The sequence below is a fragment of the Gavialis gangeticus genome, unplaced genomic scaffold, assembly GCF_001723915.1.
Source record: "Gavialis gangeticus isolate Ggan-Ray unplaced genomic scaffold, GavGan_comp1, whole genome shotgun sequence".
Lineage (NCBI taxonomy): Eukaryota > Metazoa > Chordata > Crocodylia > Gavialidae > Gavialis > Gavialis gangeticus.
In genome coordinates, this window is record NW_017728997.1 from 15,348,396 (window position 1) to 15,370,289 (window position 21,894).

Consider the following 21,894-nt stretch of genomic DNA (forward strand, 5'->3'; position numbering starts at 1 on the left):
CGGGTGGAAAACCAAAACAGCCCGCCAAACAAAAGCAGAAACCTGCCCCCAAAACCATGAAATTTTAAAAAAAAAAAAAAAAAAAAAAAAGGGGTATAGGGATTTTGGCTGAGTTGCTGATTGTAGGACTAGGAGATGCCCAGTGACTCTTTGCCCATTTTTTAAGAGTCAAGGGGTTGCATTGTCAGTGGTTGCCTGCAGCTGCTAAGGCTGGAAGCTTCCTATTTCTTTTTAAATGCAACCTGAGAGTCTCACCCCATCACCTGATGCCAAGAGTTTGGGATTTCAGCAGAGCACCAGCCATTTTGAGGTTTGGGGGTAAAAATCTGCATTGACAAAGCTACCTCCATTATTTGGACTCCCGCGCACAATGCTGCTCCTTCCAGCCCCATCACCTGGCTGAGCAGAGCAGTGGTCTGGGACACAGGATACTGAGTGTCATTCCTGGCTCTGCCGCTCAGCAGCTGGGGGGACTCTGGAGAAGTCATGAGTGCCTCAATTTCCCTATCTGTAAAATGGGCACATTGCTTCATCCTTTGAGGCTGGTGGTGTGGAAGTGGTGTAGAAAAGCAACATATCTACTCCTATTGTTTCTTTTACCAGTTTCTTATCTTTCTGAAGCATATGCTTCATGGATGTGAGGAGAGTGTGCCCAGGGTGTTCTGATTTGATTGCATTTTAAGCACAGTGCAAAATAAATAATCACCCCTGGGGCAAGTGCTGGGGAATCGTAGGTGGTCATAGGTTTTATTTTTGGATCTGCGTCGGTGGTACAAAGAGCGTGGTACATGGGGTGTGCACACCTTAGCACGTGGGGACCTAGCTAGAGCCTGGACAGCTGCCTCCCACCTTGTGTTTTGGGGATATTTGCTGGAATTGGAGGGGACTGACTCCCAACTAGTAGCAGTGAGGCCGCTCTAATATCTCCCATACCATCATAACAGCAAACTGCGTGGCAGTGTAGCAACACTTTGTCCAAAAAATGGCCCCTTCTCTAGCTGAAGTCTCTGGTCATTTGGGATCGTTAGGTACAGCAGCAGTGAGAGGTTGCTCAAGTGCTGGGGTCAGAGGAGCAGCCGTGAAACCATGGAGGAAAGTCTGAAGGAAACATTCCCGTGGAGGTGCAACACAAGGCCTTGTGGCTGGCTTTAGTTGGCAGCTCTTCTTTCCATCTGTCTGGAGAGAGCTTGGAGGCAGGTTGCCTGGTTCAGCCCTTTAAAGGCCCTCAAAATCTTCGCCGTTTGCCAGGGTAGCAGACAGTACACCCCAAGGGGCTGCAGGAACGTGCCGAAGAGGTGACCAGAAGGTCGGCGCTAATTAGATCTAAGAGTGCATTCACCTGAGAGGACCTGGCCTGCCTGTTTGCAGCCGCATCAGCTCCCTGGGGTAGGTCGCTGTACCAAGGAAGGGTCAGCCGGTGCAATGGCATCAGCCAGGTGACTGCCGTTGTACCATGTGGTGGGGAGATGCATGACAGTCTGCACCCCAGGCCTCCGTGGGAAATCCCTGTTGCCTTGTGCCCAGGTACCCGCTGTGCACTCAGGTGTGGCATTCAGTTGTGCACCCCCTTACGCACAGCCCCGCTCCCAGCCCGTGTAAGCCACGTGCACTGGCAATCTTGCACTGCCCACTTGATACTGCCGTGCGTGTCCCTAGGGCCTCCGGGCCCCGCCGTCCAGAAGGCCACGGAGGAGCAGCTTTGCTCTGCATTGCAGCCCCCGGGTGGCACCTGGCCACCCGTTGCTTATGCTAATCTCTTACAAGCCGTGCATTTATTTTTGTTTTGCTTTCTTGGTGGGTCTGACTCATGGAATATTCCTCGACCTCCCTGCTGGCACCTGCGAGAGCATTAGACCTCCCCTTGGGAAACAGCAGCCAGAAAAACCCCTGCAATGGGTGGCATTTATGGCGCTGTGTCTTGCAACAGCTGGCATTTATGGCTCAGGAGCCCCCCAGGTCAATGCAGCTGCCGTCCTTTCCCAAAGGGAGAAGCCCCTGGATTGGGAGCCAGTTAGCGCCATTTCCTTTAAACCAGTGGTGGGTGGTGCTGGTTGTTGAGCACGCGTGTAACGTGCTGTGGTGCTATTTAGCGAGCAGCCCTGTCCTCTGCAGTGGCTGTTTCCAGGAGGAATGAAGCAGGTCCTCGGGGTGATGCACGCTCCGGTAACATGGACCAAAGGGGTCTGTGTCCGAGGGTCTGGGACCTTCTTGCACTGTGCAGCCCTTCCTGAGCAGGTGATGAGACCAACAACCCCCCGTGAGCAGGGGGATACAAGAAGGGGTACATCCCTCTATCCAGGGCTGATACAAATAGGGCTTTTCCAACATATCAGACTCAACCGAAGCCCCCCACACTGTGTCCTGATCGGGCATGGTCTGGGAGGGAGGGCAGCAAACTGGGAATCAGGAAAAATGGCATCTGTTCCTACTGTGTCACTCTGGGCCAATTCACTCTGCCTCTCTGTGCCTCCATATCCCTATGTGTAAAGGGAGATGGCAATATGCTGCTTTGGATGGTAGGTGCTAGAGCTCATGTGTGTTTTGAGCAATAGAGGAATGAGAAGAGCACCCAGTTCTCTTTGCGAAATATGATGGGTTTGATGTCAGCTGTTCATAAACCAGAGAATTGTTTTTGGGATGGATGACAAAACCTTGCATGCCAATGCGCAGACCCAAATATATGCAAATCCTTCATTGCGTAGTATGGAACGATCATCTTGTCTCCATACATCATGTGCCAGCAAAGCCACGAGCTCATGTTGCAAGTTAGCCCCAGACCGCAGTTTCGGTGCAATGCAATTTACTTAATATAGCCCCCCAGGGAGACGCAAGAGGAAAGAAGACAAATAAGACCAAGAGGTCTGCTGCATCCCTTTTCCAGCCTACAAAGCGTTGATCACTCTCCCCCGACAGCAACTTTTTGCCTCGCTTGTTGCTGCTTTGATACTCGATCGGTCTTGCCTGTTGCACATGTAGGGTGATCACCTGCCGGGGGAAGGACATGGTGGTAGTTGGGAAAGAAACCACTGGTCTTTTGCTTGATTCACAAGGTGGCAACTGCTGCCCCACGCCTCTCCCCTGCTTGGGTGATGAAACAGCAAGTTCAGCATCACTGAGCTTGCAGAAATCCTGCCTGACAGACCCGGGGGGGCTGTTTGATCCCGCATGGTGCGAACAGGAGCGATGCTGGTTTCCATTGACTGACAGCCTCAAGCCCGTTGCTTGCTTTACCTCTCTGGCCTAGTTTATTCAATGTGCAAAATGGGTCTTATAGTGAGAGCCTAGCACCGTATGCCTTTAGTCCTGCAGCCAATACTGTCACGAGGAGCATGCAGTCAGGTGCCTGCTCATGCCTTGTCACAAGACTTGGCTGAGTGGCTAACTTGCAAGGTGGGGATGGGTCTCGGGTGGGCTGGGCTGGCTTCAGCACATGCTATGGGCTGTTTCCTAGGCATGCAGGAGCGAGCAAGGTGCAAGGAGAGCAGCTCTGTGGTTAGCACATACCAGGAGACAGCAGGCAGATACCTGTGCAGAAGCGCCCCCAGCTACCCAGGTGGTGTGCAGCAGAGAGAAGGGGAGCAATTCAGGGCAGAGATCAGCTCCAGCAAATAGACTTAGTATCTTCCCCATCTGTAAAATCCTCCAGAGCCATTTAGTTCATTGGATATGTCCCAGAATGCATCACCCTGGTGACGGGAGGTATGCAGCCTATGAATTCAGGCTCAGTTTCGTCTTCCTGGGCACTTGGGGGAACTGGGCATATTGAGTCTGCAGAAGAGAAGACCGAGGGGACTGAATAGCAGCCTTCACCTCCCTGCAGGGGGGTTGCAAAGAGGATGGAGCTGTGCTGTTCTCAGCAGGGGCAGATGACAGGACAAGGGGCAATGGGCTCCAGCTGCAGCAAGGGAAGTTGAGGTTGGATATTAGGGAAAACTTTGTCACTAGGAGGGTGGTGAAGCACTGGACTAGGCTACTTATAGAGGTGATGGACTCTCCATCCTTGGACGTTTTGAAGGCTCGGATCGACAAAGCCTTGGCTGGGATGATGCAGTTGGGGCTGGTTCTGCGTGGAGCAGGGGGTTGGATTAGATGTGACCTCCTGAGGTCCCTTTGACCCTCGTTTTCTACAATTATCTGATTCCCTGCACAGCCGCCTTGACTGAAAAAGCAAAGGTGCTGGTTTCAGGCACGCTTCCCAGCCACGGCCTTTTGCCACTCCCAGATTCAGGCACTCGCTGTCATCAGGGAAGGATGTTGGCAATGGAAGCAATGAAGGACTCCGCCATCCACTGCTTGTTCAGGGACTGCGCTGTGAGTTCACACGCTTGAGCAGCAACACACTGAAAACAGCTTAGGTTAGGAAATGAAGGTATTTAAATCCAGGGCAGGGCAGATGAGAAGGTTTTCAGCACAGCAGACACTAAGAGGGTTGAGCTTGGGTCAAGCCAGGGGAGAGAGTACGAGTTCCTGGTGGGGCGATGCAAGCAGTGGGCACAGCCAGATTGTTTGTTTCGGTAGAAAGTGTCCTTTGGGGAAGCCCAGGGGAGTCATGTTGGAAGGTCCCTGGGTTATGAGATGGTTTGTGAAGTCCCCTCTCTTTCTTCCACATCCTGAGTTCAGGTTTGTGTTGGTTTCCAAATATGCCCATAGTGTTTCACGTCCAATGGATATGCTAGTTTTGATGAAGGTTTGGTTGTAGGTCAGGGAGCAGCAAACAGAGCAGCAGATCAGGTAGGGAGCAAAAAGCCATGCTATGCTATCCTATACGATTTTAGTTACTTGACATTTCTTGAAGCTCAAATCTGATTTCCTCTTTTGCTTCAAGAAGCACCCTCAACATCTATAACGATCTTCCTAAGGCTGTAATACTGTCTTCTGCGGACCTTGCTGTCGCTGTGTGCAACAGACCTGTCCAAAGGCTGTGCTAATGATGGGGCTAAACCTTGCCCCAACCTCGACTGCACAGACAGCTCCAGCTCCAAAGACCTTCCATCCTAGTGAAACTCATGTGAAACCATTGGGAAAAACCCACGTGGGCCCAAACCAGGCATCAGTGTCTGTCCCCGAGCTTGGACTTCAGACCCTCGGCGTTGTAGATCAGGCCCCTCTCTGCTTGAAATGCTATTGCTGCCCCAGTGTGCACGTTCACAGTGACGCTGCGCTCACTGGTGTCGCACTGCTTATTCTTCTGAGAGGCTGGTAGGCCAGAAGATGACAGTCTGCAGTTTGCCCAGATAATCCTTTTTGCACTCCCTGGGCATGCACCAGCGTAACGGAGGACGGAGTAGAGAGCAGTGTGCCGGGAGCACAGTGCAGAGGCTGGAAGTACAAGACATCCATCTTGCAAGGCCAGGCACATTTCTCGATGCGTTCAGGGCCCTCTCGGCTTGGCACCATGTGCAGGCAATTCGGCGAGGGCTGCTTTCCAAATAGAATATGAAACCAGGAAGTGTCATTTTCTCCTTAGTTACTTCCCTCCTTCCTGGCCCCGCTTCAGGGCAAACAAGTGTGTAGCTCCTTCTGGAGCAGAAATACCAACACTGTTGTCTAGCTCCGGCTTTGGTAGCAGGGAAGCTGCCACCCTGCTTCCTCCTCCCTTTATTCCCCGTTCGTGAACGACTGATGGTTTTCCAACTCGGTGACGTTCTTCAGCCTCTTTCATCCCTTGCTCCCCAGATCCGTTCTTTGAACTTGGCAGCGCTGCCAACTCGCACGACTGTATTAGCAGTTGTCGGTACTTTTCTTAACACCTAGCCTTGTGGAGTCAAGTGGGATTTTAGGAGAGCTGCAGCTGTTGGTTAAAAGCTGATGGTCTGGTCCTCAGTTTTGCTAAGGATAGCTTGAGAAACGGAAACCTCAGAAAGCAAGTAAAAAGAATCCCAAATGTGTTAGCCTGCGGAAAAAGCTCTAGCTTATTTGGGGAGCTGATTTGTGATTATTGAACGTGTGAGGCGGGCTTTGCTGAACTTCTCTCAGCTTAAAAAGGACATTAAACTAGGTACCTGCATCTCACTAATTGCCATAGGAGCAGCACTTCTTTTGGATAAGCTTACAGTGCCTTACTGACTTCAGTGGGAGCTGCATGCACATATCCAAGGGCTGCATGATGTCTACGCTGTTAAAAGACAGCAAGCAAAAAATAATTGCTTCGAAACGAAGAAGAGATTTCCAGAAAGACACAGAGTAATTGGCTTAATTTGCTTCTCGTTAGAAGACGTGCATGCTCTTTTCTCAAATGACACTGGGCTCAGTTGCTGATAGAAAAAAAGTGAAGGTCTTCCCAGAGTGGGAGAGAGAAATCTTGTCAATCAAAGTATTGCTCTTGATATGCCCAGGCTGATCTCTGGGCAGAAAGAACAAAGTTGCTGGGTTGGCCTCTCTGAGTGGTGTGGCTCACACCTGTATTGTGGTGCTCTTTGGACTGTAATATGTTCGATGCGCTGTCTGAGACCTGCGCTTGTCCGGATTCTGGTAGTCTTACCACCTTGGCAGTGGGCTAAACAATATCTCTGCTACGTAGCAGGCAACGCATGGTCCAACCGATTGAGCCCTGCCACAGCAGAGAATAGTGCTCACGATACTGTCCAAAGCAGGGACCTGGTTCTGTAAACTGCAGGGTAAAAACCAGCATTCATTTTGTCTTCCAGACCGTAATACTGGAACTACTACTGCCTTGTCATTTTTGTCATGTGTGCGCATCAGAAGATACACCTGCATGTACCAAGGGTGGGGAGACCTGCTTTGTAGACCTAGCAGAGCTCTGCCTTTGGAATAGATTGGCAATGTGGCCTTATGGATTTCACCTTACAATGGCAACATTTGAAAAATACATCTTTCTATTTACATTATTTCCAAAAGGAGTTGTTTTTTAAAGTATAATGGGCTAGAGGACCATACAGAAGATTTGAGTGTGTCTATCCTGTAGACAAGGTTCTTTCGGTAAATCCGATATCTTTTATTAGACCAACTCAAATAGTTGGAAAAATTCTTCAGAGCAAGCTTTCAGGTACAACCACCCTTCGTCAGGCTGAGGATGCATCTGCAGATGGTCTGTGCTCTTCCTGGATGGAGCGGTAAAGCAGCCAGAGGCCGGGTTTTTGGCTGTAACCATGTTGATCTAAGGACATGGGCAGGCAAGGCTCTTTGGGTAGATGTGATATCTTTGATTAGACCAACTGACCACGTAGTTGGAAAAAAGTTCTTTGCAAGCTTTCAGGCACAAGCACCCTTCTTCAGGCATAGGGAGGCTGCTGTTGTTGTGCGAACTCCAAGGAATAAAAGAAGCTAAAAGTGTGCCAGGTGGTCAGTGAGAACGTAATGAGGAGGAAAATGGTGGACATTGTAGAAAGATCATATGAGAATCACATAAAAATGATAAAAAGGCAACCCTTTGATTTTTCACATGGATCGTTTCCTGATGTTTTGTGAAAACATTGATGTACTAAAACTATTCTTGACTTGCCTTTTGATCCCATGAAAACACAGAAGTCCAGCTCATCTGCCTGAGACCATGAGCAATATCTAAGTAGAGTCAAAGCCCGATCTAGCTGCTGTTTGCTCCCTGGTTGATGGGATGCTAGTGCATTAAAAGATGGAAACCATTTTCCTCCAGGTAGGAAGAGAGGTAGTGTTGGGATGATGCAAGAGGGCACAGTGCAGGGTGGAAAGGGATAAAATCGAACGAGTGGTAGGATCTAGAGGTTTGTAAACCTCCTCCATGGAAGTGGCAGGACATTGGGAACTTGAAGCCTTATGCAGCAGAGCGTCCAGAAGAGCCCCATGCTGCAGACCCTATGGAAACTTTTCTTTTCCTGGGATTGTATCACCCACTTTTTAATGAGCTAGACTTTTTCCCACTAGGAGATAACAAAATGCCTTCCCACAATCTCTTAATTGGCAAGAGAGCTTTTTCTGCCAGAGCAGTTGAATGTCTGAACTTGGTCAGAAACAAGGCCAGGAATAGATAAGCTTCCTGGAATTTCTTCTCATAAGCAGAACTGTTAATGATCAGGTTATCATGAGACCAGTATGGAGTAACCCCGAATCCTGGATGGCCATTTACAATGCGCTGCCAATTTTTAGTCTTGGTAATTGAAATGCCTGGTAGCCCTCATTTCTTAAAAGCCCCAAACTTTGCTCCTTTCAATTAAGCCCTTTAGTATCGTCTCCCTGCTAGCAGAAAGTAGAGCGAGGGGCTTAACTGGGTTTTGAATGTTCCAATATTTGCCCTTTTGGAAATGCCACCACATATAATTATGCCATCTTCTGCCTTCGCTGCAGAGCGCTTCCCTCTGGTGATGCGTTCTGCCTTCGCTGCGGGCTACTGAAGCTTCTGCCTGAGCGGTTTAGGATGCAACCAGATCCCCATGGTGAAAAACACAGCAAGAAGTCTAGCAGTCTGAGTCACAGAGGGCCCCGTTCCAGCTCTTACGGCAAAGTCAGGGACCCACTCCAGTGCTTTCAGGGGTATCCTGTTCAGCCCCACTGTGAGCATTTCTGCCCATCATGGAAAGGCAGGAAAAGAGGGGGGTGGGAAAAAAAGCAGGTTTGCATTAAAACTAGCAGCCAAGTCTACTTGTTTTAAGCCCCGAATTGCTGACCGGCTGCACTGCTTGTGACACGGGCCATGTGGCAGGATGGTAAAGCTCTCTTCCATCATGCTTTACATCGCTGCTTCGTTATGGGGGCTGTTTCCTTTGAACTCCGATCCCATTGGGACATGCGTCCAGCAGTTCAGCCGTGAGAGTTCAGCCTGTCGTCTTCGTTTTGCCACCTGACGCCGCATTGCCTTTTGTTAGCTCCCTGCGTGTTAAATGCTAGGCCGGTGACAGTCTGCCTGGAGCCTCGTGATTGATCCCCTTGGAATTAAATTTGGCCGAATAGTGCGAAAGCCCATTAGAAGAAATATCTAATTCTCAGATGCTAAGCGTTTAGGCTCTGAATGCATTAATTTACCTAACATAATGTTGCATGTTGAGCTGCTTCTAATCGTATCAGGAGATGAGGCAGCAATGGCTTGGAAAGCAACGGTCCTGCTGAAATGTAGAGCTTTTCCACAGTAGCTGATTAATTAAAACATTGTATGAAATGGTGCACTGATTATTTTTTAAGGTACCAGCCAGAGGCTGTGCTGAGCCCCTCTGCCTAACTGGAGGCAAACCAGATGCTCGGGGTGCGCTTGGGTCTGTGTGTATTTGTGATCCGATGAAAGGCAGGAAATGGGGAAAACTGGCAAATCTCCCTGGCTTGATAACCAGAGCTTCTCGCCTTTTGCCGTAGTGCGTTTTTCATGCTGCTGTGACTACTTGGAAATTCAGACTCAAGTCTGGAGCTGGTCATGGACATTGTTAGCGTGTTTTGAAGCAGTGGCTACCAAGAAATGAGGAAGTTTTGGGAGAGGCAGCAGCAACACAGTGTTTTAGCTGGTCCCACCAGGCTTTTCCTTGCTTTTGTACCGGCAGGCCTGGTACTGCCTTTGGCTGCATGAACTGGATTCCCTGGGTTTCTACCCCGTCGTGTGAGTGCAGAATCTCACCCCCAAACTTAAAAACACACACAGCGTGTTGTAAGGAATCATTTTATCTTTGTACGCGGATGCAACCAGCCTGGTGTATCTGAGCTCTTTTTAATCCAAACTCCCTCTGATCCATTCCCCAGGGCAAATCATGCCCAGCAGTTTCCCTGGTTTTGCAGTTCCTCCCTTTGCTCTGTTTCTGAGCATGCTTGATGTTTTTGCACTGCTACAGAGACGCGTGCTTGTACCACGCAGCTTCTTTTGGCTTTTCCTTTGTGATCTGTGCTTCTCTGTGGTGCGCCCTGAACACAGGTGAGCTGCACTCGAGCACAGGAGCGTTTGCGATGTCGTGGCTGCATTACATTTACTCCCACTATGGGCCTATCCCCACACAACCTAGTAGCTCATTCCTGCCCCAAAGACCTGAACCCATTAATAAGGGTACCATAGTGTGGCTGCTTTTCATAGCTCCCTGTAATGGGGCATCATCAGATTATACCATATTTTCTTATATGTATATATACATGCAGCTTTTCCCCACAAATCTCCACTCTAAACTGGGGGTGCAATTAGGCAGAGAAGCTGATTTTCTGCCTGGAGTTGAAAGCAGCCTGGTTTGAAGCCTGCTCTACAGGGCAGCACCTGTGATAGTGCTGTTTGGGCAGGTGAGGGAGTCAAATTACTTATTGGCTTATTGTTCTTCACTCTACACGTGTTAATGATCATCCCTCTTTTTTAATGGCCTTAATGTACCACTCATCAAGCTAACCTTTCTTAGGGCAGTTTTGCTGTCTGTTAGCTGCTCCTGGTCTTTCACAGCCTCTTTAGCTCAGGCTCCTTAGCTGTTTAGCACAGGCACTTTAGCTTTTCAAAACCAAAGGTCCACTCATGGAAAGCAGTCTTCAGCAGCAGCTAGGGATTCAGCTTTAGTTATGCAGGAAAGGGAGCATGAGTCAGCTGACAATTAGGCTCTGTTCTGTGCAGCTAGAACTCTGGAAAACTCTTTTCTTCTTCATTCTGCCTTTCAAAAAACAAGGTGCATATTATATTTGGAGGGGTATTGTATGCAAAAAAAATACGATAATGAACTTTATTTTACTTCGTCAGCAAAGTTATACTATCGGTATTGTTAAAGGAACTTTGCATCTGGAGATTTCTGCTCACACTGGCAACTGTATTGCCTGCATCCTCAGCTCACATCCATCTCAGAAACTCCACTGAAGTCAATGCATATAGGTTGGTTTAAAATACCTGAGGGTCTGACCTTTATATATCATCATCAAGGATCCTGGTTTTCTCCGATTAAAAAAAATCCCCAATTTTCGGATTTAAAAAAGTTCGCCAAAATCCACGTTTCTGTGGTTAAAATGAAACACCACTAATATCTATCTATCTGTCTATCACTACTAGTGATACTACTAATCTATCTATCTAGATATAGATATATCTAATCTATCTAGATATCTAAATTAGATCTAATATATGTATTTATATCTAGATAGATTAGTAGTATTACTCTATCTAGATAGATATATAAATCTAATATCTATCTATCTGTCTGGCGAGCTAGATATATTAGTAATGTTTACTTTTAATCACAGAAAAATGTGGATTTGGGGCTACTTTTTCAAATCCAAAAATTGGGGATTTTTTTTAATCAGCGAAAACCAGGATCCCCGATCATTATTTATTAGCCTGAAGGAAATTTCCTTCTTAATGTAGGAGGCAGCAACCAGTTCTGTATCCCAATGCTTTTAACCACCTGATTCGTCCTAAGACCCTCCAAGGCTGACTATGGAAGTATGGCCCCCCTCTCCCCCATGGAAGACTCACCCGTTGAATTAGAAAAATGCTTGAGAAGAGCTGGGATTTTGCCAAGGGTGCCTTGCCAGAAGTGGTTTTGTCCCGAGTTCAGTATTTGAGCTCTCACGGTTGGCATAAAACTCACAAGCGGCCCTTTTTCTTGGTGATTTGCAGGAAGATCTGCCTCCACTGTAAGTGCCCGCAGGAAGAGCACGCCGTAACAGTTATGCCTCTGGAGATGGAGAAGACCGTGACGAAGCTCATGTTTGACTTTCAGAGGAACTCTACTTCTGACGACGACTCAGGCTGTGCCTTGGAAGAGTACGCATGGGTGCCTCCAGGGCTGAAACCAGAGCAGGTAAACATTTGATCTGAAATGCAGTTACTGCCTTGCCTTTAGAAGCCATTGGCCTGTTTTCTCTAGAGACCTCGTGTAATGGGAGGATCTGTTTACACGCAGGAGGCTGTTGGGACATTTGGGGTCTTTGTGCTGTGCAGAGTATGTGGCTTGGTTAAACATGTGAGACAAAGCTGGGTCTTGAGCTGTGTGGAAACCTGTTTTTAGATGTGTGTAGTCATAACTTATAGTGAGGACAAAAACTGAACTGTGTAGAAGATGGAGCTCAATCCATTTATAAAAGGGGTGATATGACACAGCTGCATCAGAGACAGGCTGACCAGGAAAGTCCCTTCCAAGTTGTTTCCAAACTTTTCTGTAGTGCCTCCTGTTCCTGCAAAATTGAATCTTTATCTCGACACAGAAAGACACAAGCTAATTGTCTGCCTTCTCAGGAGTGTGATCAGTGGAGCTCACAAGTTTGTGGCACCTCCAAAATTCAGCCCATCTCCCCTTGTTTTTCCCCCGGGAATTTGGTTTCTCAGACCTAACTGTGTGCAACTTTCTGTGGGGGAGGGAATTGCTTAAATATGAAGCTTGCATATTGCTGTTTATGGCATTAACAGAGCAGATTCACCTTAGCATGCTGTCTGTACATTTGTTGTGATGCTTGCCATTATTCAGTGCGTTTAGTCTTTATGCTGACCTTTTACATATTAGACTCGGGGCCGAATTTCCAAAGGAGATTGCAAAATGAGGTTAGCCTTGATAATTGCTATGGTGACCATTTTCAAGTAAGGAGGTTGGAAAAGGGCAGAAAGTTTTCATTCTTATTGTTATAATAACTCTTTAAACATTCTGTTTTCCTTAGCTTTATTCAGAAAGGCTTAGGCATTTCCTGAAATATTTTGGCACCACCCACAGGCTGTAAATATTATCTGTCTGATTAGAGAAAATCCAGTTGCCTTTTCTTCCCCTGTCACTGGGAACATTGCAGCAATGCTCAGTCCTTGCATAAAAGCACCCTGGTCCTTTAGGGTTCATTTATTGCCACCTGGCCAGGCTCATTCAAAGCCGGTCTTTCTTTCTGTTGACTTTCACAAGTTGGGATTCCCTTTGTGCCCTCTGAGACACAGCATTCAGGACTCATGGTAGAGGTGATATCTTTTATTAGACCAACTAGATTTTTACCAAAAAAAAAAAAGTCTTTAATTGCAAGCTTTCGGGTGCAAACACCCTTCATCAGACATCAGAGAAAAGATTGTAAAAGTTCTCCTGGGTAGAAATGAAAGTTCATATTTCATAGGAGATTTGAAGGTGGTAAAATCTCCTGTTTGGACAAGTTCATATTTCAACTTTTCTCTGAGCCTATAAATTAACTTTTCCAAACAGGAGATTTTACCACCTTCAAATCTCCTATGAAATATGAACTTTCATTTCTACCCAGGAGAACTTTTACAATCTTTTCTCTGATGTCTGATGAAGGGTATTTGCACCTGAAAGCTTGCAATTAAAGACTTTTTTTGTTAAAATCTAGTTGGTCTAATAAAAGATATCACCTCTACCATAAGTCCTGGATGCTTTTTCTTCTAGACCAATATGGCTACAACCTGGATACTCTGAGAGATCGAGCATTCACAAGGAAGAGAAACCGATCTTCAATACGAGGCCAGTGCACACTCTCCAAGAGACCCTGATGTGGGTCCCTCATTTGAAGTCAGCTGTTATTTCCTCTCTGCTTCACAGCAGAGGCCTCTCAAGAAATCAGGAAGCAGCATGGAGCATTTGTTGAGGCTCTTCCAAAAAAAAGCAGTCTCAAAATACTGCCAGTAGATACTGAACTGTTAAATATTGCCCTGGGTTAATCCATTTCCTGGCGCATATCTTCCAGCTTGCTCTTCTTTGAGAGGTCACGCCGCTTCTAGAGATGAATATTAGCTTTTTAATTACGCTTCCCAGTCTGCCTTCCTAGATCTTCAGATTGACAGATTTGCCACTCCAAGTTTGGGTGGAGCCACCATAGAGACAAAGCAACAGGATAGTAGTGTGAGCACACAGCCTGGTACTGTAGATTCAACTTGCAGCTGCTCAGTTAGACACTTCGGCCTTGTCAGGACCCGTGCTTGGACCTCACCCCTATCCTGGGAGCTTCCAAGGGTCCCAGAGTCAAGCCTTTGACTCCTCTCTACTGCACAAAATCTGCAGAAAATGACTTTGGAGATCTCCTGATTCCTATTGTTGACCCCAGTCTGCTTCCGAAGGTCCATACTGTGGTCTGTAGTAAATGGACTACAAAGAGAAGTGAAGCAAAAGAACCATTTGCCCAGTAAAGACCATGAGTTGCTCAGTTAGAGAATTCTTGTCTCTTCAGCCAGTTTCTGGCAAGGAAGTTATTCCAGGTTGGTGAATCAGGGGTGTGGGTGGGGTATAGCCTCTTGCAAATCTGATCTCCCTTGTAGCTCCCCAGGCCATTAAACCAGCTGTTGGCCACATTAGGGTCAGGTCTGAATGCACCACTATGACTGGAACAACTGCACTAAGCCACAGACTTGAGAGCAGTGAAAGCTTCTGCGAAGGTTTTTTTTTTTGTCCTTCATTGTTATTTTCCCATAGAATTTCTTTAAATGGACCAGCTTGTAATAGCTTAAGTGAAGCAAATTTATTAAAATGTCTTTAAAAAAAAAAAAAAAGCATGAGTAGAATGGGAGATAAATCCCTTGAAAAGCTAATGACTTCATGATATGGTTGTAAGACAGAGCCCTTATCTCAGCTGGACATAATAACTGAATAGATATCAGAGGAGAAGTTGTCCAGCATCTTCCATTCATCACCAGTTACTTTTTTTAAACTGCTTCTGCTGTCGAAGATAGCCATCGGTTAGCTTTTTTCCTTTGCTCCTCATTAGATCTAATAATTGCAAGAAAGGAACAGCTCCATTTTCCTTTGTCATTGGTAGATGTCATTATAACAAATATGAGGTCATGTCCACACAATCCAGAAGTGTCCTGTCCACGGATATATCCGAGATGTCTTGGCAGGTTCAGGATGTCATATTAGAACTCTGATGGTCCCCCCCAAAATGTACAACTTAGGCACTTCTAAGGGGGTTTTGACCCCATCATTCTGAGAATGTGTTGTGTCCCTTCATGCTTGTTAGGATATCATCAGCTGGCAAATTGAGAGCATAGTCTGTGTGCAAATCATGTGTTAGCAACTTTTGGAGAGTAATAAAGCATATTGGTCAAGGGCTTTATAAATAACGATGATAGGAATTGTATTGACCGCCTGGGTTAAAATTGCATGACAGCTTATCCATGTATCAGACTACCAAGTCTTCTTTAAACTGAGGATTATGTAGTTTTGACTGTGTTGAGAGACTGAACTCATATGGTGGAATGGCTTACATGTTTCAACTGTAAACGAAGGATGTGTTGACAAGATAGTGGGATGGAAATGCAAATGCAGTAGTACTAAGAGGTGTCAGCTGGCATTTCCAATAGCAATAAGAAAGCATTGATACTGCAGCAGGCGTTAGTAAGGCCGTACGTGGGATGTCGCGTCCGGTTGTGGCCATGCATGTTTAAGACAGATGAACTCAGATTGGAAAAGGGGCAGAACAGAGCTACCAGGTTGAAATCTGTTTGAATTTGGCGGGTCTGGGATCAGAGTCTCTTACAAGAACACAAATCTGAAAAATGTCATGTGACAGCAAAAGAGCTGCTCTCTCCGATGATGGGAAACAGAGCTAGGTGTGAGGAGGACGTGGGATCAGCGGGGAGGAGCAGTCCAAGAGACAGGGCTTGCAGAGCACTCGCTTGTTGCTTTTCTGCCATCCATTGCCTGTATATAGAGCTGAGGGTTATGGTTTTAAAATGAATAGAGACATACTCACCCATATAACAAGTCAAGTGGAACTGCAGACCCAGGCTCTGTGTTCGCTCAGGAAGGCAGTGTCGGGAGCCAAAATCCGGTGCTGGAGCTGGTGCTTTTCCAGCCAATCCTCCCTGCAGCTCTGTCAGATCTGGAGGGGCCCGCGTTTCAAACCAAACTTCTGCAATGTGTTTTCCCCATTCTGGGATGTCGCGAACGGGCGTACGCACAGGGAGACATGCATTTGGAAGCTCCCTGTGGCAATGGCTTATTTGCTAAAAGGTTAAAACATCTGGACTTGAATTTCTGAAGCCGTGGGGTGGTAGGGTGGGGGACCCACTGGTTCTGAACAGCTTCAGACCCTCCAAGGCTTGTGCTGAGGTTTGCTTTGAATGCTACATTTTACAGGCTAAGGTACAGAGGGGTCTGAAAGGTCCATCAAAGCCATGGCAAGATCATGAGGATGACTTCCTGACCTCCATGAAGTACAAGACTTTTGATGGGTGCATTCTTCAAACCGAGCAGTTCAGGCTTTATTTCCCCTACCTGGAGTCTTCCAAAGTGGTTTCCTGCCATTTCCAGACTTGAGCTTCCCCATCCATGCCATTAAAAATGTAATCCCCTCTTCCTAGCAGCAGTTTCTCAGGATGAGTCCTTTAAACATTATAAAAAGTATCATCTAAGGTAATACCCGTGGGACTGAGATTCAGGGGACCAACGCGTGTACTACAATCTGAGCCTTAAAAGCTTTACAGCATGGTAAGAACTGTTCTGGATATTTTGCAAGACCTATGTGAGAGAGAGCTAGTTTATAATACCTGCAAGCTACAGCGGGAGCTCTTCTAGTCATTATACTGCAGCATGAGGAACACGTATCATTTTAGTGAAATTCACAGGCCTTTGCACTAAACTGCAGTTGGCAACTCTTGCTGTTTGCATGTTGGAAGGAAAATCTAGTTTTGCTTCTCACCTCGGATGAATGAGGTGCACTGGGGCAATGTGATGCCCTGCCTTGCTTTGCTCAGGGGCTTCCAAAATGTTAGGCCATGTTCCACATGCCTGGAGATTTTCCCTGGTGGAAAAGCTCCTACCTGCCCCCAAAGTGGTGATCCTTTCGAACCTGAACAGGGCACGTCAGCCAGACCTCCAAGTACGAGGAGTTTCCACCCAGCCTGGTGAGTAGCCACATACCCGGTGCAGAGGGCATCTTCTCTTTGTGACGCTGAATACTTTTTGAGCTCCTCAAGCCTCAGGAGGTACTAAGTCTTATACCATGGGGTGTCTCCCACCTCATCACACCCAGTTAATTAGGAAGTATTAACTACTACAGGAAAGGCAGTGAATTCTTATCCCAATTGCAGGAGGTATTCGTAGGATGACTGTGCTGGTAGGATGCTCTTGGGCAGGAGGTACTGACACGGTTCCTGATCGTTTCTACCAAGGATTTTAAAGGGCTCACAGCCAAGCCACATTTAGATCCTAAATTCAGGGCTTGTATTGTTACGGGACCAAGCAGACATAGCAGGGACCCCCTTAGAGCTGATGCATATTCCCAAACACCAGGTCCCCCTCCCCTTTTAAAGTCATTGCAAGATAAATGTGCCCATAACCAACAGTACCTCAGGCTGCAACAGGGCCAGTCCCATAGTACATGATAGATGACGGCACGCGGCAGAGTTTAAAGCGATCCCCATTAAAAAGCCAGATTATTGGCTAGTGTCACTACGGAGATTGTATTTGGGAAGGGAAGAGTGCTCGCACATGCCGCCCTTGCTACGGCCCCAGATGGAGAGAAAGGAACGGCCTGTACTGCACGACCCGACCATGCAGCTGGATCTCCCCGTGCTTTGCCATCCCACGGGCTCTTTGTCGGGGGATTTCTGCAGATATGGTGACGGTGGTACTGGCTCTTAAGGCCCAGATTCTAGTACACGCATTGGTCCCCTGAACCTCAGTCTCACCGGTATTACCTTAGATGATATTTTTATAACGTTTAAGGGACTCATCCAGAGAAACCCTGCTGCTAGCAAGAGGGGGGATTATGTTTTATGGCATGGATGGGGAAGCTTGAGTATGCACACACCTGGCAGCCGGGCACCTGTCCCGTACCATGCAACTGGAAGTCAGAGAGAAGGACTCGAGCGTCGGAGGCACGGGATTATACGCACACGCTGGCATTCCTCAATGGCAGGGTGGCTTAGCAGAGTTTTAAATAGCAACAAACACTTGTGGATCCTTTCAGCGGGTCCTGTCCCAACCAGAGATGTGTTAGTTCTTCATCTCTGGACTAGACATGACCTCCTGAGGTCTCTTCCCACCCTCATCATCTGTGACTCTATAACTGCAACTCGAGAGACTGGGGTTCAGCACTTAAATCACAGGTTCGTGATTGTCACGGAAGCCATGAAACATGGTGATCTCTGCGGAAAATGGCAGGAAATCAACCTCCCCAAAAGTTTAATAAAAATAAAAATAAAATGCTGGCTTCCTAGTGGTCTTCACGGCCTCTGCGACCCGGTCTCGCAGCCCACCCAGGAGGGGAAGGCACCAGCTGGCGGGGCGGCAGCCAAGAAGAGTGGCTTTCCCTCTGTGCCTCTCCACCAATCAGCACAAAGGGGCAGAGCTGTATGAAGGGCAACCAGCAATCAACACGGCAGCCACCCTGTTGTCCCTCCTCCCCCTGGGGCCTGTCCACCAATCAGTGCTGAGGGGCGGGGTCACAAAATGATTGCAAAATTGGGTCTTCTGGCCATGACCAAGCCACAAAAATGGGTTTTTCTCACTGCAGGTTAGGTAGGTCCCTAGCACTAGGTTCACTCTGGGTCCTGGGCAAGTTACTTGGTATTTCTCTTCCTTAGTTGGCCCTTCTCCTGGGGAAATATCCCTCTCTGCTTTCTCTAGTCTCTTTAGCTTCTAAGCCTTGCAGGGAAGGGACCATCTCCTGCCATGAGTAGCAACAGGACTGAAGAAACGAAGCCCAAACTCTGTTCAGATCCCCCAGGCATTGCTTCACCAGCTGGTTTTCTGTTGTACCCGCCTCCCTGCCTATCTTTGCTTCAGCGAAACTGCCATCAACTGCTCTCCCCTTCTCAGTTACGCAGTGCATGGCCTCGGTACAAAAGCTGCTTTGCTCCAAGAAATAGCTTGGACCACAGCACTAATGAGGAAACAGTGGGCCACTGTGCTCCCGCCTTATCATTCTCACCCTCTGCCGGGAGCTGAAGGGCTCTGCGCTGCCGGTGAGGCAATAAGGACACACGCACAGCTCCGCAGGCTGTTCGAAAGGCAATTAAAAAAAAAAATCCAGGCTGGTGTGACTCATATAAATAACACCAATTAAGGCAAGGGAAAAAAATGCACTTGTTTCTTTAGGGGTGCATCAGTTTTAACCATGCACTGTGAAAGGGTATTAAGTAGCTCATAAAAATGTCATTTAAGAAGCTCATCTTCTGGGAGAAGGCAGAGGTGGGACTAGAACCTGGATCCTCAGGCTCTCCGTATTGTGCCAGGAGCTGTTTTGCCAGCCCCAGCTGGTGCTGGCTTGTTGAAACGCTGCCACATTCCTCCCACTGAAGGCAGAGCTGGTTTTCAAGCTCTCATGGAGCAGGTGAAGAGATGGGCCCCCAAGGGAATTGCATGCACATGCACCCGTGCAAACCTCCACACCACTCAGTCAGTACCAGCCCTGTGTGCCGACACCATCGGTTCGTTTGCAGGGATAAGAACACCAGTATCCCCAGTGGGTTTGTGCAGAAGGGGACAGAGGGGTAGGCCTCTGGTTTGCGTCCTGGTCTCTGATTAGTGACCGGGAAAGCATTGCTCCCAGTGCCAGAGCCTCTAAAATTAAGCATTTGCCCAACTGCTTCATTGTTTCAGGGCTAGTATACTCAGCACCTTGGAGCACTGGCCCTTAACCTGGGCTCTCCACTACAAAAAGGATGTGGACAGACTGGGGACAATCATGAAAATGGTTTGGGGACTGGGGCACACGACTTGAGGACAGAATGAGGGAAATGGGCTGATTTAGTCTGCAGAAGAGAAGACCGAGGGGGATTTGATAGCAGCCTTCAACTCCCTGCAGGGGGGCTGCAAAGAGGATGGAGCTGGACTGGTCTCAGTGGGGGCAGATACAGGACAAGGAGCAATGGGCTCAAGTTGCAGCAAGGGCAGTTGAAGTTAGATCTATTAAGAAGAACTTTATCATGAGGAGGGTAGTAAAATACAGGAGCAGGTTACTCAGAGAGGTGGTGGTGGACCTTCCATCCTCAGAGGTTGTTAAGACGGGTAGAGAAAGCCTTGACTGGGATGATGTAGTTGGGGCTGGTCCTGCTTTCAGCAGGGGGTTGGACTAGATGTGACCCCTTGAGGTCCTTCCAACCCTCATTATCTGTGATTCTTTTTCTATAATTTTGACTCGGCTTCTAGCAGACCATGCACCAGCTCCAAGGGTTTCTTTAACTTTCTCTAATGCTTTGGATAAGCACCTTGTTGAGCTCATTTGCGCCCAATAACTTCCTGCCCGCGGCAGGGGACTGGACTTGATGATCTTGCAGGTCCCTTCGAGTCCTTCGACGCTATGATTCTTGAACTCCTTTCCTCTCAAAGTGGACGCAGGCCCTCCAGGGCACAAATGGCACAGCAGACACTGCCGAAAGCTCTGGATTCAGGGAATCTTGACTTGCAGCATCAGCTGGTTGCAAACATTGCGGGATAAAATGGACTGCGTTGTTGTACATCATTAGCAGCAGCTGAATTGTAGGTTGTACGAAGACGTGCTACCCAGCTGGTTACCATGGTGCTTTGGAAGAACAGCTCCATCCTGTGTCTGTCACCGGTGGATGGTGGAGTATCTCCTTCACTTCAGGGAGCGTGGGCCAGCGCTCAAGAAAATGCTGTTCCTTCTGTCGTGGAGCAGAGTCCGAGGGACCGTGATCTGCATCAAAGTGAGAGCCAAGAGGTTCTTCTAGGTGCCCTTGGATTTGGTCTGAACATGCGTCCATGGGTATATTGAGATATCAGTCAAACCCAGACGCTTCATTTTCTTTGGTTAATATGCTTGGAGCTTTGGCAGCCTCTATGCTGGGGACGGGACGGGGCCGTCAACAGAGGTTGAAGGTGAGATGGTGGCCACATGTATGTGATCAAGTCTTCCTCTGCGGTCGTCTCCCGGCAACCAGAATATCCCATTACTTTCTCCTAGCTGAAAGAGCACTTCTTTAACTAGGGAGCTTTGGCTTTGTTAACAAGCACGACAGTGAGGAAGGCCCCGGGGGGGAACACAAAAGAGGTCAGCGTTGTCACATTATGTTTTAGCATGAATGCAGCAAAGCTTTTAAATATGAAAGCGTTATGGACATTGCTAAGCTGTCTTTAATGACCCTAACGAAACCTGAAGAGTCAGAGTCTGAATTGTGAAAGGGACTGGAGTTCTGCTGTTTGAAACATCAGACCGAGGAATGTTTGAATGCTAAATAAATGAACAAGAGCATCTCCCAGCTGGCTTGATGTAGAAATGGGAGCAATTGCTTGTTTTTTGAACAGCTAACACAGTTTATACTTTCTCTTTTGCATAATGGCTTATGAATTTCCAGAATAGCAGAGACTATCTGTGGGTAAAGAAGGGTGACTGCGCCTGAAAGCTTGCAAAGAACTTTTTTCCAGCTACTCAGTTGGTCTAATCAAAGATACCACATCTACCCAAAGAGCCTTCCTGCCTGTGTAGACCAACACAGCTGCAACCACAGCCCAGATACCATCTAGCATGTGTCAGGATGGGGGAGAGTAGCCAGGCACCACTTTGGTACATCTCAAGGCTAAAGAGGGTGCTTATGTTCCCCCCACTTCCTTGGATGTGAAGACTCTTTGCCAAACCAAAGCCTTGACCATTCATGGGGACTGTAAGGTTTTCCTTTTGGAAGAAGCTCTGGAAACTGAGTCACTAGGCATGCAGAGATTCACCGACAGAGCCTGAAGCCACGGCTTCTTCAGAGGTGGAAGACTAACTTTCAAAGGAGGCACTAAACAGATCACCCTCCCGCCCCTGAACTAATAAGGCTCAAAAACAGACAAGTGCTGATGAATTAATGTAATTATTTTCCTCCGTTACTTGCAACAGAATTGGCTCAACTTGAAAGACTATTTCCTAGTTTCATTTTATACGGGTTTTTTCCCCCTTTCCCTCTTCCTTCCTTGAAGGAGCTGCTTATTTCCAAAACTTATTAGCTATTTTCTTAATTTTTGCTTGTAATGACTTTAAAGGGCACATGGTTTGAACTACTTGCCTCTTTAAAGATGGGAATCAAATACCTTGGGGAAAAGAAAGATCAGTGTAGGGATCAATATCTCTTTTGCCTGGGGGGGGGGGGGGGGG

At 47.5% G+C, this 21,894-nt stretch overlaps 1 protein-coding gene across 3 annotated transcripts in view; it reads left to right on the forward strand.

Annotated features, from left to right (window-relative positions):
• Window positions 1-21,894, forward strand: part of PRICKLE2 (prickle planar cell polarity protein 2) — a 176,725-nt gene that overhangs the window by 122,090 nt on the left and 32,741 nt on the right. For all 3 annotated transcript variants that reach the window (XM_019504811.1, XM_019504809.1, XM_019504808.1), the window contains exon 2: window positions 11,492-11,675. In XM_019504811.1, the coding sequence (XP_019360356.1) occupies window positions 11,544-11,675 (132 nt within the window). In that variant the 5' untranslated portion in view covers window positions 11,492-11,543. The remainder of the gene's footprint in view (window positions 1-11,491; window positions 11,676-21,894) is intronic.